Source organism: Bubalus kerabau, chromosome 2 (assembly GCF_029407905.1).
Source record: "Bubalus kerabau isolate K-KA32 ecotype Philippines breed swamp buffalo chromosome 2, PCC_UOA_SB_1v2, whole genome shotgun sequence".
NCBI lineage: Eukaryota > Metazoa > Chordata > Mammalia > Artiodactyla > Bovidae > Bubalus > Bubalus kerabau.
In genome coordinates, this window is record NC_073625.1 from 195704997 (window position 1) to 195723256 (window position 18260).

At 39.2% G+C, this 18260-nt stretch overlaps 1 protein-coding gene across 12 annotated transcripts in view; it reads left to right on the forward strand.

The window, feature by feature from the left end:
* Positions 1-18260, forward strand: part of TTC3 (tetratricopeptide repeat domain 3) — a 129930-nt gene that overhangs the window by 63214 nt on the left and 48456 nt on the right. For all 12 annotated transcript variants that reach the window (XM_055569927.1, XM_055569925.1, XM_055569933.1 and 9 more), the window contains 10 exons: positions 447-567; positions 2992-3114; positions 4160-4261; positions 5754-5846; positions 6515-6579; positions 7570-7706; positions 9703-10029; positions 12425-12676; positions 16885-16931; positions 17905-17961. In XM_055569927.1, the coding sequence (XP_055425902.1) occupies positions 447-567; positions 2992-3114; positions 4160-4261; positions 5754-5846; positions 6515-6579; positions 7570-7706; positions 9703-10029; positions 12425-12676; positions 16885-16931; positions 17905-17961 (1324 nt within the window). The remainder of the gene's footprint in view (positions 1-446; positions 568-2991; positions 3115-4159; positions 4262-5753; positions 5847-6514; positions 6580-7569; positions 7707-9702; positions 10030-12424; positions 12677-16884; positions 16932-17904; positions 17962-18260) is intronic.

The window sequence follows — 18260 nt, forward strand, 5'->3', positions numbered from 1 at the left end:
AGATTTTATTATAGCCATTTTAAATGAATCAAGTTAAAAAAAATTTCCCCGTTTATGATTAATTAGTTGAAGTGGACCTATGATGTTGCACTACAAGGACCTCCTTTAATTAGATTAGTAAATTAAATAAAAAAGAAACAACCAAATTTGTTCAGTTTTCTGTGTTAATTGTGGAAAACTTTAAAAAATAAATTACAGCTTTAAACTAGTGTGCACCTACCATAGTAAAACCAGTGTCCTGGTAGATTTGTGTTTAATTTATATTACTTTTGTAGCAAAGAGTGATAATGTCTTGGTTTTTTGAAGAAAATATGGGTTACCATGAATATTTCTGTGCAGTGATTTGTCAAATGTACTCTTCCTGGTAAGCTTGAAATCTCTGTGCCTTGTGGGGAGTGGAAATTCATGTCTCATCTTTAATACCTTCTTCGTAATTCTGACTTTAGATTTTTAGAAGCTCTTAATCATTTTGAGAAAGCAAGAACCTTGATCTGTCGTCTTCCTGGAGTGTTAACTTGGCCCACAAGTAATGTGGTTATTGAGGAGACTCAGCCAGGGAAGATAAAGGTAATTATTTCTGTAGAGCTTCTTACTAACCATAAAAGCTCATCTGCACTCCTGTGCTCTTGACTCAGGTAAAAGATGACAGAGAGGTAGTAACACTCTGTCCTCAGCTCCTTCATTTCCCCTTTAAAAACTGGTGGAGTCACCAACATTTATTCGGTATTTCCTATTTGCCAATCGTACACCTTCCATTTATCATTACCTGTACCTCTTCTAGCAACCCTATGTGATGAGCGCTGTGATTATTCCCATTTGACAGATGAGGAAGATTATGTTTAGACAGATTTAGTGATGAGTTCTGGAGAAGGCAATGGCACCCCACTCCAGTACTCTTGCCTGGGGTCGCTAAGAGTTGGACACAACTGAGCGACTTCCTTTCACTTTTCACTTTTATGCATTGGAGAAGGAAATGGCAACCCACTCCAGTGTTCTTGCCTGGAGAATCCCAGGGACGGCAAAGCCTGGTGGGCTGCCGTCTATGGGGTCGCACAGAGTCAGACTCGACTGAAGTGATTTGGCAGCAGCAGCAGTGATGAGTTCAAGATTAAAGAGCTCGGAAATGGTGGAGCTGGGACTTGAATCCAGGCATTCTGGCTAGAGTGCACTGGTGTGTGCTGGTTGTACTTAGAGAAAGATTTCACATGATTGTTTCCTTATAATTTCTGTAGTTATTGACATTGTATTTGAAGACCTAAAAAGTATAAATTGATCTCATATCCAGAATCATGGGGTGCTTTGCCAGTTCTAGAAAGACTAAATCATGTAACTTGACTGGGATAGGCTGTAACTTGTGGTGAGCCCTGGTGTATACTCAGAACTTGCTTTTAACTAAAGCTTTTACAAGCACAGGCATCAACTCTTACTCTAAAAGTAGCTGAAAGATCTGCATAGGAGTATCTGCCAACAGCTTGTATAAATAGATGATAAATGTGCAAAGTGTTTTCAACAATTAGCCATCAGAGAAATGCAAATGAGAACAGGGTACCACTTCACACGCATTAGGGTGGCTGTAATCAAAAAGACAATTACAAGTGTTGGCAAGGATGTGGAGAAATCAGAACCCCCATACATTGCTATAAAATTTAAAATGGTGGAGCTGCTTTGGAAAACAATCTGGCAGTTCTTCATTGGTTAAAGATAGAGTTACCAAATGGCTGAGCAGTTTCAGTCCTAAATATACTCAGAGACAGGAACACATAAGTTCTCCCGAAAACTTAAACATGAGTGTTCATAGTAGCATTATTCAGAATAGTCAATAAGTGGAAAGAACTCAAAGGCTATTAGCTGATGAATGGTTAAATAAAATGTGGTGTATCCATGTAACACATTTGGCCATAAAAAGGAGTGAAGTAATGATACATGCTACAACATAGATGAACCTTGAAAACGTTACGCTGAGTGAAAGAATCCAGGTACGAAATGCCAGATACTGTGCGATTCTGTTTATCTGGAATCTCCACAGTAGGACTTTTTTCTTTGGGGGCTACACTATGTAGCATGTGGGATCTTAGTTGCCCAACCAGGGATCGAACCTGTGCCCCCTGCAATGGAATCACACAGAGTGTTAACAACTGGACCTCCAATGAAGTGCTCACAATAGGAAAATCTATATATGAAGGCAGATAGTATATTAGTGGTTGTCAGGGGATAGGGGACTGAGGAAAGATGAGGGATTACTCATGGGTATGGGATTTCTCGTTGGGTGGTGAAAATGTTTTAAATTTAGGCTCTGGTGATGGTTACATGACTCTGAATGTACTAACAAACCACTGAACTATACACTTTAAGTGCATGAATTGTATGGTACATGAATTATATATGAACAAAACTGTTACAAGAAATAAAACAGAGGGACTGTTGGATTTTCCTCTCTTTGTTCTGGACTGGGATGGAGGCATTGGAACTATTGATAACAGTGAACTATCCTGGGAAGCCTGGCATGAGTCTCGGGGGCTTCGGTGGCAGTGGTGTAACTCTTCAGGGGATGGGCAAGCACAAGTGCAGGGATTCAGGGAGGAGGAATGTCAGTGGGGGTGGGAGGATGTCCCAGGTGAAGTGACCCTGGGCAGAACAGTGGAGTCCTAAGGGTAATTCTACCTCATTAGGCGCCTCTGAATGCTTAAAGGAGGTTTTTAAGAGGTGTGTATTGTAAAATGAGGTTTGAGGATTACAACAAAGGATAAGGTTTTGATTCAGTCTGAAATTCTGAAAATTTTTTGTTCAGTCCTTTTTTTCCATTCTTTTCTCAGCATGTCTCTGTATCAGCCTCTCTCCAGGAGGAAAAACTTGATAAGTTGTATGTAGTTTCTTGGCTAAAAGGCATTTGGTCCTTTCTGTGCTGAAAATATTTTGATGGCAAGAGATTATTGAAAGAATTTGATTGATGAATTAGTGTTGTTGTATCATTTTTGTTTACTTTTGTTGTAGATGCTGTTAGAGAAATTTGTTGAAGAATGCAGGTTCCCTCCAGTGCCGGATGCCACGTGTTGCTATCAGAAGTGCCATGGATATTCCAAAATCCAGATATATATAACCGATCCAGACTTTAAGGTACAGAATGAGGGTATATTGGGACATGAACATGCTGAATTGTGCCTGAAAATGGTTTCAGAACAAATTCTTTAGTTGGACCCCCCCAAGTTCTCTGACTTGCTGGCAGCTTCACTTGGATGCAGAGTCCTCTTGTCTGCCTCCTCCCCTGACTTCAGTCTGCAGCACCTCACGTGGGGGCCCAGAGTCGTTGAAATGAACACCAAGGGCAGTAGTGGTGGCCTGAGAAGGCAGGCGGCTGCTGCTGCTGCTAAGTTGCTTCAGTCGTGTCCGACCCTCAGCGACCCCATGGACTGCAGCCTACCAGGCTCCTCCATCCATGGGATTTTCCAGGCAGGAGTACTGGAGTGCGGTGCCATTGGAGAAGGCAGGCTAGCTAAGTCCATTTCCACCTTCTAGCCACCACTTCGTGTAACTGCCTGCTCCTTAGGAGCACAGGAAGCACTGTGAGGTAATTACCCTTGTTTGCTGCAGTTCTAGTTTCTTACTTAATTTGAGTCCAAGAATCTGAAGAATTGAAATCCAGGAACCATTCTGATCACTGAATAACCCCTAACCTAAATCTGAGACTGAGTCTGGCAGTTAATTGAGTGAACAGAACACTGCACCTTAGTTTATTCAAGAAGATAGAAGCTGCCTGCTGCCCTGGTTAGTAGTTCAGATGAAATAAAGTTTATAAAGTATTTGATATTTTGTAAACCACTCCAGTATCCTCTCCTGGAACACCCCCATGCACAGAGGAGCCTGGTGGGCTGCAGTCCATTGGGTCACAAAGAGTCGGGCACAACTGAGGGACTAACACTTTCACTTTGAAAGGAATACACAACTGTAAAATGTGGAAATGAATGTCAGTCAAGCTCAGTGTTTTCAGCACTAGGCAGTCTGGGGTATGGAAGTACTGTACTCCCCTAGGAGGAAATGTGACATCTAGTTATGTCTGCCAGGTGAATGCAAACAGGTCTCTATCTTATTATGTGTTGTGGGTGTGAAAGTGTATATGTAGACATTTTTAAGATGTGAATTAAAAATCGTTTTAAAACCCCAGGGTTTTATACGGATCAGCTGTTGCCAGTATTGTAAAATAGAATTTCACATGAACTGCTGGAAGAAGTTAAAAACAACAACCTTCAATGATAAAATTGACAAGGTAAGACTAACAAGATTTTCTGGATTTTTTAGTATGCTTATTGTATATTGATTTTTCTTCCCCAAGAATCTTCAAGAAAAGTCTTAAGTGAATATGAATTTCTCTGTGTGAGACATAATTAGAAGGTATTAAAAGTTTTAATGATAAAGTTTTTGTTTTTCATTTATACAAGTGTAAAGGCAATAACCATAGAGGCTTTTAATAAATTGTTGAACCCCCCCCCCTTTTATGTTGGGAATGTATGATCAAAAATAAATGATTTAATGTTATGATGTAGAATTGGGGCCTCAAAATTTTTATTTTCTAAAAAAGTTTGAGATAATTTGTATTAAGAAATCAACTTAAATTTTGTGCTGCCATATTTGGTTGGCGTTTCTCTTAATTAGTGAGATAACTATGTTAATTACCATTAGCCAGATATACTTTGAGAGCAGTCATAGTTTAATAATCTTCATTCATAGACTTTGTTTCTGATCCATATAAACTATGGACTTAAAAAAAATAACCTTATTCTACACTACTTTTAGCCTCTTGAGGGGAAAAGAATAAGGTGGTTGTGCTAGGTGAATGTTAGCAGAAATAATTATTCAAGTCTAGTAAAAATAAATTCTCACATTTTACACATTTTCATGTTGTTATCTAGAGGTATGATGATGTGACCAAATAACTGTTTCCGTTGAGTCGCTCGTGCTATGTCTTTGGCTCACTTTAATTGAGCTTCTCTAGCTATACCCTCAGGGCGGTGGCGCTGTAGCTCAGACGGCAAAGAATCCACCTGCAATGCAGGAGACCTGGGTTCGATCCCTGGGTCGGGCAGATCCTCTAGAGAAGGGCATGGTAACCTACTCCAGTATTCTTGCCTGGAGAATCCCATGGACAGAGGAACCTGGTGGGCTACAGTCCATGGGGTCACAAAGAGTTGGACAAAATTGCCATTACCACTGCCAGCTATACCCATGCCCTTAGTGGTCCTAACCATTCCCCTGGGTTGAAGTACCCTCTGTATATTAGCTTTCACTAGGGTACCTTGAAGTAACTCGAATGTCTCATGACTTAAAGTAAGAAAGGCTTGTTTCTTGCTTACATTACTTGTCTTGCAGTTTTGCAGTTGTTGTCCAGGATTGGGCAGTGGCAGCTCTGGTCTGTGGGGCTGTGGACTTTGTTTCTAACTTAATTGAGGTTGAGGAGTGACTGGGACATGTTCTTGTGATCTAGAGGAAAGAGCAGTGGCCAGTCCACTCAGCGTTTCTTAAAGCTTTGGTGTGGATGGTAGCACACGTCAGGGCAGCTCACCTTACATGACCAAGCAAGTCAGGTGGACAGCCCTGCAGCTGGATGCTCTGGAAATCAGATGACAGTGAAAAGGGACTTTGCAGTGCCTCCTGAAGAAGGTTTTAGATCATATTTTGACTGTTCCTTGGTTAAAATGGCATACATGTGTACATTTATGCCAAGATGTAACCCCTCCCCCTCCCATTTTTAAATTAAATAGGATTTTCTGCAAGGAATCTGTCTTACTCCTGATTGTGAAGGAATCATTTCAAAGATTATCATCTTCAGCAGTGGTGGTCAAGTTAAATGTGAAGTAAGTAGACACTGGGGAAATCTCATTAAATAGATAACCAAAATGCTTATACCTTATAAAATATGATGTAAATTTATAGAACTTAAACTATTTGGATCTTGCATTTTCCAGGAACGAAATAGTTACTTAATATAAGAAATTATAGGAAATAATAGGATGTAAGAATGCTGCTTCTCTCTTTTTTTTTTTTAATAACGATTCTTTGCAATTAAGGATTCTAGTATTCTTTTGTCTCCTAAAAGGCAAAGGAGGTTTTTTGCATTTCAGTTTTACTGATTTTACTCCTTTTGATAACCTTGTTTTTTAAATTTCCAGTAAACTTTTTGGTATTGACAAGGTGGGGGATCTTAGGGAGGGAGGGAGGGTCTTGAGCTGCACTACGTGGGAGCTATAGGAGTGGGTTGTTGTAATGACATCTGTCGTTCATTTGATCTTCTGCTTACTCTTAATTTTTTTCAACCTTCTTTAACTGTGTGTACTCTCCTGTTCTTTTCAGTAAATTGTGTTGCTAAAGTGTTCTGGGCTTTTGTTTGGATCAGAGTATCATTACTGTTCTCTATCAATTTGGATGTTGACTGTGCTTTTGAAATGCTTGTTAAACTTGTGATTTTATGCTTAATGTCGTGGGAGCATGAGACAAATTTTAGATGTCTCTGTTTTATTTAAAGTTTGAACACAAGGTCATTAAAGAAAAGGTTCCTCCAAGACCTATTCTGAAACAGAAATGTTCTAGGTAAGATTTTTAATAATCAGATTAATAATGTCCATTAGAATATGATTCTGTTAAATTTTTTTTCTAAATAATGCTGTTTTAAAAATTGGCTCAGCACACATATCCAAATAAGTAGTTTTGAAGTGAATTTTATAGGTATTTAAGACAACCTCGAATAGTTAAATGCTAAAAACTTGAATAAGAAGCATTATTTAGTGATTGAATTTATAAGTAAAATTATGACATTTGAACTATGAAATGACATGTTCAGTAGATTTGGCATTTGGATAAAAATTACATACTTAGCTCTCAGCTGTTTACACTTTAATTCCAAAAACATCTTTCCTTTTGTTCTCTTCAGCAAACATTTGAACCAGTGACTCTCACCCTGAAATACTCAATGAACTGTCAGAATTAATCACTTTTCTGTTATCTTCTTGTTCAAATAATTCAATCTTTTTTTCTTTTCTTTTTTGCCCTGCTTTTTGTTTTCCATTGTTTTCCATTTTAAGAAGTTATTTTTTTAATCATTGGTGACCAAGAAAAAGCAAAAGAAAAGATCAATTATTTGTTGAAGAGAATTTCTTTAAGCCATATTGACCAAATTTGAGTGTTGTAGATCATTATTGGGTTATGAAAATGATATTTTACTGTGGAAATGAGTATTTACATGTATTAACTTGCATAGTAATTTTTTACTATTCCTCTTTACTCTAATGGTATCTTCTATACATGGGGATAATATGTGTATGATCTATATATGCATCCTTAATTAGAAATCACTTAGTCATTGATGTTCTTGTTTTTATGAAACAAATACACTTGTTTTGACTGAATTGACCACATGTCAAAAGTTTTTGATACTGAACAGAGGATGTAGTCTCAAGTTCTAACTAAAAAAGAAAACTTCTAGTTTATTATTTGGAAAATGGCTTCTACAATAGGCAAAGGAAAGTAGTTGATTGAGTTCATAACAAAGGTGAATTGTCATTAATTATAATTGTTTATCAGCCTAGAGAAGTTGAGGCTGAAAGAAGACAAAAAATTGAAGCGAAAGCTCCAAAAAAAGGAAGCAAAAAAATTAGCACAAGAAAGACTGGAAGAGGACTTAAGGGAAAGTAACCCACCAAAAACTGAAGAGCAGAGAGGTATGCTGGGAGTCTGAAGCGTGATGAGAATCATATATTCTTGCTTAAAAGTGTGTATACAAATACTCATCTTGTTGGGCTTTATGTTAATAGTTAAATTGAATTGAAATTTAGATTTCCCTTGGTATTTTAATACTATCACCATCTTTTGATTACCCTGAGATGGGGAGGGGAGTGGTGTAAGGAACGTTGAATTTATAAGTAATATACAGGAATTGAAAACACTTTCCTGCCACTTAGGGCAAATTGTCTCAGTTCCCTTATCTCCAAAGTGAACGTGAAAATAGTATTTGAAATTCCACACATATGTTTGAACTGTAAATTAGCCACTGATTATCTGAAGTATGCTGCTTCACATAAAGAAGCAGTTCATATGAGATGCCAGAGAGATTACTTCGTGTTTTATGCTCATCTCATCAGCATTCCCTGATCAACATGGGAGCAGTCTCAGTGATTTACTGTCCCTGTGGACACGTTTACTTTCAAGTTTTGTGTTTTTTTAATGTATGGTTTCAGGTGTACAACATAATGATTTGATATTTCTATATATTGCAAAATGATTACCACAGTAAATCCAGTTAACATCCACCACCATACATACACAGAATTTTTTTTTCATGATGAGAACTTTCAAGGTCTACATGCAAATACACGAAACAGTATTATTAACTATAGGACTCCTTTCAGTTTTGAGTTAAATTATTCTCATTTTCTACTCTGATGACTGTTGCCAGCATTAATATTTCCTCTTGCTGTTTTTGTTTTTCATCTTGTTGTGGTTTAGTCACTAAGTCATGTCTAACTCGTTGCAACCCCATGGACTGCAGCATACCAGGCTTCCCTGTCCTTTACTGTCTCCCAGAGTTTGCTCAGACTCAGGTCCATTGAGTCAGTGATGCCATCCAACCGTCTCATCCTCTGTCACCCGCTTCTCCTCCTGCCCTCAATCATTCCTAGCATCAGGGTCTTTTCCAAAGAGTCGGCTCTTTGCATCAGGTGACCAGAGTATTAGAGTTTCAGCATCAATCCTTCTAATGAATATTCAGAGTTGATTTCCTTTAGGATTGACTGGTTATTCCATTAATGTTTCAGAAATCAATCAGAACTGTCTTTTCTACTGAAAAAAAATTTTAGGGAACATCATTTACTTTATATATTTTTTGTATTTGTATGTTTATTTACCATATTAGCGTCAAGAGGTTAAATGGCCACTTTTGGGGGGAAATGCCTGGGTAGGAAGATGCACTTTTGAGATACTGCAATCAGTAACTCCACAGGTCTATGATTTAGGATTCAGCAGTAAGACAGATAACACACATTTATCCAAATTCAACCAAATATTGTTTTTATACCTGAAGCAATGATCCCTTCAACTCCAGGGGGAAAAAAAAAGCTTTACATTCATGCATGAAGCATATTTATTGAATGTAAAATCTGAGTAGTCGATAAGGCTCAGTTAAGATTGTTGAGGGAAGTAACCTTTTTAGAGGAACTAAGTTTTTAGATGTTACATGAGTGGTACTAGTGAAAGAAATAAGATACTTGATATGTTTGATATACTGTGAAGTTTCATGTCTTTTAAAGGCACTTTTAAAGTTAAATACTTTATATATCTAATTTAAAAGTTCTTAGGTTATTTAAAACAACATAAAGAATACATCTGAGTCACGGATTATATTGCTAAGTAATTCCCTAGTGGCCCAGACAGTAAAGAATTTGCCAGCAACGCAGGAGATGTGGGTTTGATCCTTGGGTTGGGAGTATCCCCTGGGGAAGGGAACGGCTACCTAGTCTGGTATTCTTGCCAGAGAATATCATGGATAGAGGACCCTAGCAAGGCTACAGTCCACAGGGTTTCAAAGAGTAAGACACAACTGAGTAACTAGCACTTTGACTTCACTTTCACACACAATGTTAGGTTAAGTTTTTCAGAGTTTATGTTTTTGCAAATTGGTCCTCTTTCTCCTTTTTACTGACCACTGTTATTCATCCTTAGAAACTATCAACCATGTCCAAAGTTGCCAGTTCCTTGATGACAGAATTCTGCAGTGCATAAAGCAGTATGCTGACAAGATTAAGTCCGGGATACTGAATACTTCCAAGCTTCTCAAAGAATTGCTTTCTTGGAAGGTTTTAACCACAGAAGACTACACAACGTGTTTTTCTAGCAGAAATTTCCTGAATGAAGCAGTGGACTATGTCATTCGTCATTTGATCCAAGAAAAGAACAGAGTAAAAACAAGGGTATTTCTGCATGTTTTGAGTGAGCTTAAAGAAGTGGACCCAAAACTAGCCACCTGGATCCAGAAACTTAATAGCTTTGGTATGTCTCTTAACTGTAGAGATGCAGTTTTGTAGGAGGATAAATACAGACCTCTGAATCCTTCTTCTTTTTACCATCATTTATGACTTTTTAAAATGTAGAACTACAAATTTGTATGGTTAAAAAATACTGTTTCCTGAAGTTCACAATTTTTAGGTTACCTTAGATAGGTTGACTTTCCTGGTGACACTTTTCCTGGTAAAGTGTCTGTCTACAGTGCGGGAGATCCAGGTTCAGTCCCTGGGTCAGGAACATCTCCTGGAGAAGGAAATGGCAGCCTACTTCAGTATTCTTGCCTGGAAAATCCCATGGACAGAAGAACCTGTTAGGCTACAGTCCATGGGGTTGCAAAGAGTCGGACATGACTGAGCGACTTCACTTTCTTTGTATAGAAAGGTTACCTTGTGCTTTTGTGAAATATGTCAACACAGCAAAGTCCAGTCAGTAAGAAAGTCCAGTCCTGTGTTACGCTCAACTATTGTAGTGTGTTAATTTTGTGACTACTGGGCACTCCCCTGGGTGAATAGCACCCCTTGGAGTCAGCTGCACAGGGGTGCCCTCTGGGGTTGTGAAGAGTTTGGAGGGGAGAGTGGGATGGAGTATGGATGATTGGTTAGGATCGCCTATGGCAGATCTGTATCTAAGGATCAAGAGAAATGTCCTGGGGCTGACCTTCAGCATTGTGAATCACAGGATCATAAAACTGGCGCTCTGTCCTGATTTTCCTAGTTTGGTTGAGGAAGAACCTTCGAGCAGGCTCTTTACCAGACCTACTCAGGGATCATGGAATGCAGCAGTAGAGAAAGCTGCCGACTGACCCTAGAGGATGGGGTCCTTGAGCATCCACCGTGGCCTTGTTTGTCCCAGTGACCAAGGTGGCCACTTCCTAGCCCAGTAGACGGTTCAGTCGGCAGCTGTTGGGTAAAAGGCTAGCAGGAGCCGTAGCAGCGGCCCGTAGAGATTGCTGGCCTGACCTGCCTTAGAGACCGGAGCTGATGGAACACTAGGGTTTCAGAGAATATACTACTAAGTGTCTGTCAGTGGAGACAGAGCGAGGTGGCAGTACTCGGTGTGGTTGGTAACTAATGTTGCTGCTGTGGACATGTGTCTCCATGGGTTCCTGGCCCCATAAAACTATCCTAAGTGATGCTGCCATTAGTGTCTACTAAACAGACAAGGAAATGTTAAAATTTTTTATATTTCTTACTTGAATTTGCTTTATTTAACTAAGATTAATTTAAATTGGGCAGGAGCGGGGTTAACATTTCAGTACTAGGTGTGATCTGCTGCCTTCCTCTCATTGAGCACATGCTCTGATGTGAGCTCCATTTGGAGATTTGAATGTGGTATTTCTTCATCCGTGATTCCCTTAAACCTTGTATCATGTGTGTATTTTACATGGTCACTGATTCTCGTGTTTAAATACACTGATATGTAACATGACCTCTGCAAAGCTGTTGCGTCTGGAAGGCTCAGCCGTCTAGGGTAGTTTTGACTTGGCAGTCTCTGCTTCATTTGCAGACTGAAAGCCTGTGACCCGTCCAGTGTTAGAGATGTAGGGGGAGAGAGCAGAGCCAGTCCTTGCTTTTGGTGGCTGTGTTAGCACGCAGCAGGGGCTCACCTCCTTTCAGTAGTAGTGCCTGAGGGTGCAGCCACCCTTTTCTCTGGAGTTGTAGAAGCGGGAGGAAGATTGAGAATAGTGACCACCTGAAATTCTCGTGAGGAGGGTAAGGGGCCACGGTGTTCGAGGGGATAAGGTGCATTCTTGAAGGTGTTGGATGAAGAGTTCACCCATTTTCTGTTTTAAAGGCATTTGGGAAGTTCCATATATCATTGATGTTTTGTTATTATAGAATATACGTAGAAAAGCATTGTAAAATCTGGCTAGCTTGTACTAATTTGAATGAAAATCATTATGAAGGAGTGAAAAGTTACTGTTGTATTTTTAAAGGAATTTAATGCCTTTAAAAAATTCCTTTTCTGGGCCTTGCCTGGTGGTCCAGTGGTGAAGACTCCATGCTCCTAAGTTCAATTCCTGGTCAGGGAACTAGATCCCTCATACCACAACTAAGAATCAGCACAGCCAAATAAATAAGAATAAATACTAAAAAATTCCTTCTTTTCCTAAGTCGAATAAAAATAGCTAGAATAATAGAAGCCTTTGGCCCACCTTTTTCAACTAATAGGTAAGAATTACAGTATTCAGCATATTCATGTGAAATGGTATTTCTGAAATCCATAATAGCTTGAATAAGTTTATTCTCAAGTATTTAAATGTTTTCACTGAAAATGTAAGCAAACTATAATAGAACTGCTTTCCAAGATGTGAAACTGAATATAATTTTATAGCAAATAATCCTCCCTTCTTCTGACTTGGGTTTTGTTTTTATTATAGGCTTAGATGCCACAGGACCTTTCTTTTCTCGTTATGGGGCTCCTCTTAAGGAGCTTGATTTTAGCATCATGACTTTTCTCTGGAATGAGAAATACGGTCATAAGCTAGGCTCTATAGAAGGAAAGCAACTTGATTATTTCTATGAGCCTACGTCACTGAAGGAAGCGCGGTGTTTAATATGGCTGCTAGAAGAACACAGAGACAAGTTCCCAGCACTCCATAATGCCTTGGACGAGTTCTTTGATATAATGGGTATGTGGACAGTTTCAATTTGTGTCTAAGGAAAAAGTCGTCAAAGGATCTAGCTTACTTAGATACTTAACAAAGAAAATAATGAAAATCATCATGCTACGTCTGGCTTATTTGGGGAAGTTAGTATTAAGAACAGTGATTTTTTCATATACTAAAGCCCTTTTACTCTATGGATCTCAGTGTTGTCAAGACACTCAGATGGATACATTACATGGACTGTTCTCTTTGTAGGTGTTTTGACAGTTGTCATGGCAAAGGTTATATATATATTAAAGTGATGGAGTTTCTTAGGAAATGGTTTGATTTGTAGCATTCAAGGAAACATTGGCCTGCAGAAGGAGGCAGTGTTTGCAGAATCTAGAACAGATAACATATCTGCTGTGGTGGGAAGAGCCTAGAGCTGGGAGTCAAAAAAGGAGGCTGTGGCCCAGCTACACCCCTAACTCAGTTCGTCAGAAATCTTTTACTGCCGCTTCAACACCTTGTGCTAGGTGTGATAACAGGGAACTCAGAAATGCTTACGCTAGTCCTTGCCCTCAGGACATTATGTTTAGAAAAAGGAATAAAATGAATATACAGGTAACTGTAATATGGGAGAAGAGAGGACCAGGAAAAGTGCTGAGGGGTTCAGCTCCTCGGAAAGAGGAAATTCTTGGTGCAGGGGTAGAGTTCCACGCCCGGCTGTGAACATGGAGGTGGATTTGACAGTTGACCTCCAGAGTTAGACACGTTCTTCAATTCGGAATTTAAATTTGTTATCTTTGGTACTACATATATCTCTTAGGATACTGTCTCTCCCTGCCCTCTTCCTTTTTCCTTCTCATCAGACGTCTGCTTTGTGTATTGCCAGGAGTTAGACTTTCAAATTTCATGCTATTTTTTTTTTTTTTAAACTTTACATAACTGTATTAGTTTTGCCAAATATCAAAATGAATCCGCCACAGGTATACATGTGTTCCCCATCCTGAACCCTCCTCCCTCCTCCCTCCCCATTCCATCCCTCTGGGTCGTCCCAGTGCACCAGCCCCAAGCATCCAGTATCGTGCATCGAACCTGGACTGGCAACTCGTTTCATACATGATATTTTACATGTTTCAATGCCATTCTCCCAAATCTTCCCACCCTCTCCCTCTCCCACAGAGTCCATAAGACTGTTCTATACATCAGTGTCTCTTTTGCTGTCTCGTACACAGGGTTATTGTTACCATCTTTCTAAATTCCATATATATGCGTTAGTATACTGTATTGGTGTTTTTCTTTCTGGCTTACTTCACTCTGTATAATAGGCTCCAGTTTCATCCACCTCATTAGAACTGATTCAAATGTATTCTTTTTAATGGCTGAGTAATACTCCATTGTGTATATGTACCACTGCTTTCTTATCCATTCATCTGCTGATGGACATCTAGGTTGCTTCCATGTCCTGGCTATTATAAACAGTGCTGCGATGAACATTGGGGTACTCGTGTCCCTTTCCCTTCTGGTTTCCTCAGTGTGTATGCCCAGCAGTGGGATTGCTGGATCATAAGGTAGGTCTATTTCCAGTTTTTTAAGGACTCTCCACACTGTTCTCCATAGTGGCTGTACTAGTTTGCATTCCCACCAACAGTGGAAGAGGGTTCCCTTTTCTCCACACCCTCTCCAGCATTTATTACTTGTAGACTTTTGGATCGCAGCCATTCTGACTGGCGTGAAATGGTACCTCATAGTGGTTTTGATTTGCATTTCTCTGATAATGAGTGATGTTGAGCATCTTTTCATGTGTTTGTTAGCCATCTGGATGTCTTCTTTGGAGAAATGTCTACTTAGTTCTTTGGCCCATTTTTTGATTGGGTCATTTATTTTTCTGGAGTTGAGCTGTAGGAGTTGCTTGTATATTCTCGAGATTAGTTGTTTGTCAGTTGCTTCATTTGCTATTATCTTCTCCCATTCTGAAGGCTGTCTTTTCACCTTGCTAATAGTTTCCTTTGATGTGCAGAAGCTTTTAAGGTTAATTAGGTCCCATTTGTTTATTTTTGCTTTTATTTCCAATATTCTGGGAGGTGGGTCATAGAGGATCCTGCTGTGATGTATGTCGGAGAGTGTTTTGCCTATGTTCTCCTCTAGGAGTTTTAGAGTTTCTGGTCTTACGTTGAGATCTTTAATCCATTTTGAGTTTATTTTTGTGTATGGTGTTAGAAAGTGTTGTAGTTTCATTCTTTTACAAGTGGTTGACCAGAGTTCCCAGCACCACTTGTTAAAGAGATTGTCTTTAATCCATTGTATATTCTTGCCTCCTTTGTCAAAGATAAGGTGTCCATATGTGCGTGGATTTATCTCTGGGCTTTCTATTTTGTTCCATTGATCTATATTTCTATCTTTGTGCCAGTACCATACTGTCTTGATAACTGTGGCTTTGTAGTAGAGCCTGAAGTCAGGTAGGTTGATTCCTCCAGTTCCATTCTTCTTTCTCAAGATCGCTTTGGCTATTCAAGGTTTTTTGTTTTTCCATACAAATTGTGAAATTATTTGTTCTAGCTCTGTGAAGAATGCTGTTGGTAGCTTGATAGGGATTGCATTGAATCTATAGATTGCTTTGGGTAGTATACTCATTTTCACTATATTGATTCATGCTATTTGTTTTAAAGGGTACGTGAAAAGGTTTTGGCCTTGTACTAAAGAGTTACACATTATGAAATTCAGATACAGCATAAGGAACTGAAAGCTTACTTTTGTTGTGGTTCTTAGCACACTCAGATATAGGCGGCTTTATTTTCCAGGGACACTGCTTCATGACTGGGGGTAACACGCTTCTTGATACCCTGGATTGATTGCACTCAGCTTGCTGCTGCTGGGAATAAAATGCTTTTCTGGGACTAAGCTTACAAAACTTGATGCATGTTTGGATCGCACAGGACAATTCCAAAGGACACAATTCCCTTACATTGTGCATTTTCTCTGGTTCTTGTGTTCTGTGCCTGAAATACCCAATCCATCCAGCTGTGACAGTTTCTCTGCTCTCAGTCATAGGGTTGCAAGCCACCAACCAAATGACCAGCCAACAGATTTTCAAGTTCACTACCTCTGCCTCTCACCCTTACCCCAACATTTTCAATTTTGTCTCCTTTCATTTAAAGGAACGATTACATTGGTTAAAAACTTATCAAAATCCACTGATCTTATAAATTAACAGTGCTCAATAACATCACCAGTGCTGTGATAATTGGGAGACCCAAACTCTCTCTTGGATCCCGTGTGCATATCTCTCTCTTGGAATGGCTTAAGCCACATGAGATTTATCTCAGATAATAATGCGTTATGTATTGTTTTCAAGCAGGAAACGCTGAAATTGGTCTCGACCCTTCCTCTTGCCTTTTACCCCTTATCTAGTTTGTTGTCAAGTCAAGTAAGCTGTATTCTTGATCTGCCCTTCCCTGTCCATCTCCATTTCCCTAGGCCAGGATCTTAATAACCTTTCCATGATCTCAGTAGTCTTCAACAGGTCTCCATGCCTTTGACCCTCCCACTCCAAACCTTTCTCTCACACTGCTTCTGCTGACTCTTCTAGAACATCTGTCTGATCCTCTTTAAGTATTCTGTTGGGGAAACACTTCTTTTGCCTGCAGGTTGAAGTCACAGTGTCTGTCTGGGCTCAGTAGTATGCCCCCGTCTCCCCGCGGAATGTACACCTCACTTCCTGCTGTGCCCAAACCTGCCTTGTGCTGTCCCTGCTCACATCCCAGCCTCTTGCTTGCTCATCCAAAGTCCTCTATTCCCCACAGCCCTCCCTGACCCTTCCTTGGGCTGCTCCCCTTGAAGACTTCATTCTTCTGTCAGCTTTGTTTCACTGCATTTACTGTGGCCTTTAGCACACTGGGCTGTGGTGTTTGCCTCTCTTGTGTAGTTTGCAGAACATGAGCTTATTGATGGCAGGGACTTCTCTATACATTTCTGTATTCCCAGCACCTAGCATGCATAGAGTTTGGTATCTAGAAAAAACTCAAGTTGTACTGAGTTAGATTGAAATTTCATAATTCCTAGTAGTTGGTTTTTCACTGAGTCAGCCATTTTGCTCTTGGTTTCTAAACTGAACTGTGTCAAAGCCAAATAAGGAGTAGGACATAGTGGATGTTAGTAGTATCTGGGGTGGTTTTCTTTAAGGACTTCGTGTATCGTACAGCAATGTAAACCTTTCGTTTCCTTACAAAACCATCTGTATCTTCTAACAGACAGCCGCTGCACTGTATTAAGGAAACAGGACAGTGGTGATGTGCCAGTAAGTTATCCCATCATTTTCAATGTCATATTCTAATTTGTGTCAGCCAGAGGAGGAGAGGAGGACCCAATGTTTTTTTATATCCCAGGAGGCACTCCAGAACCACATCTGGAGGACTTCGGGGGAACATGGCAATTTTCTTAGGGTAATCCCAGTCTTCCTCTTGGAACAACAGTCAGCACACTCTGCAGCTTAAATTAGACAGTGTCCATAAATTTTCACAACTAATGAATGTTAATCGTAGACATAGGAAGGGAGTTTTTGAGTCATCTGATGGCATAAAAATGAAATGTTACCTTGTAATGATTAAAATTGTGTTTTGTTCTGTAAGGAAAACAAATGGACTTTGAGTGGCTTATAATTGAGCTTAAAAAGTTAAATTAATTCCAGAGCTGTCTTCCTTAATTAGTTTGTGGCAGTTTTTGAACAGAGACATACTTGTTTAATGATTTTTTTAGGATCAAGTTGTCTATACTTAAAATTTTGTCTTCGTTCAGTCAGATCCTATCTGGCTGACTGTGGAAGCACAGATGACATGACCCCATGGGAAGTTAGACGCTGCTTCTAATTTCACTGTTGGTCCCCTGGTGTCTGGCCAAGTGCAGAATGTCTAGTTTGGTTAGTAAAGGAAAATCATTAAAATATGATAAGCACATAGCTGGAATTACTTTATGAATCTCATCAATTACATGAAATGGCATAAACCTTGTTGAAAATGAGTACCAGCATCTTAAGTTGGAATGATTAATTTTAGTTATATAGCATTAGGTGTCATTTAGCATTTTTCTTATTTTCTATTGTAAATCAAAACAGTGGGGCTTAACACACTAAAGTGTTAATTTTTGGTAAACATTTTATGTACTTCAACTTAGGACCAGTCTATGAAAATCAAAATGGTATCTTTATGATATATGGTAGCTTCATAATATTATTATTTGAGTGTTCAATAATTTTTTTTTTTTTTACTTTTTAGTTTAATTCTACCAAGATAAAAAACAAAGGCAAGAAAAAGAAGCCAAAAGATTCAAAGGTATGGAGTGTTTTCTCTATTGATTCTTAATTGAGTTTATAAATTCAAGAATTAACTAGTTATTGGGATATTTTGAAGAACTTTGTAGAGAAAGACTTTCTAGGCTTTAAAGATGTTTTGCCAGTTTTCTACATTTTGAGGAAGTTTAAGTTTCATGTTGTATGTAAGTAATTCTTAATAGAGACTATTACATTACTTTGCCAACAAAGGTTCATCTAGTCAAGGCTATGGTTTTTCCTGTGGTCATGTATGGATGTGAGAGTTGGACTGTGAAGAAGGCTGAGCGCCGAAGAATTGAT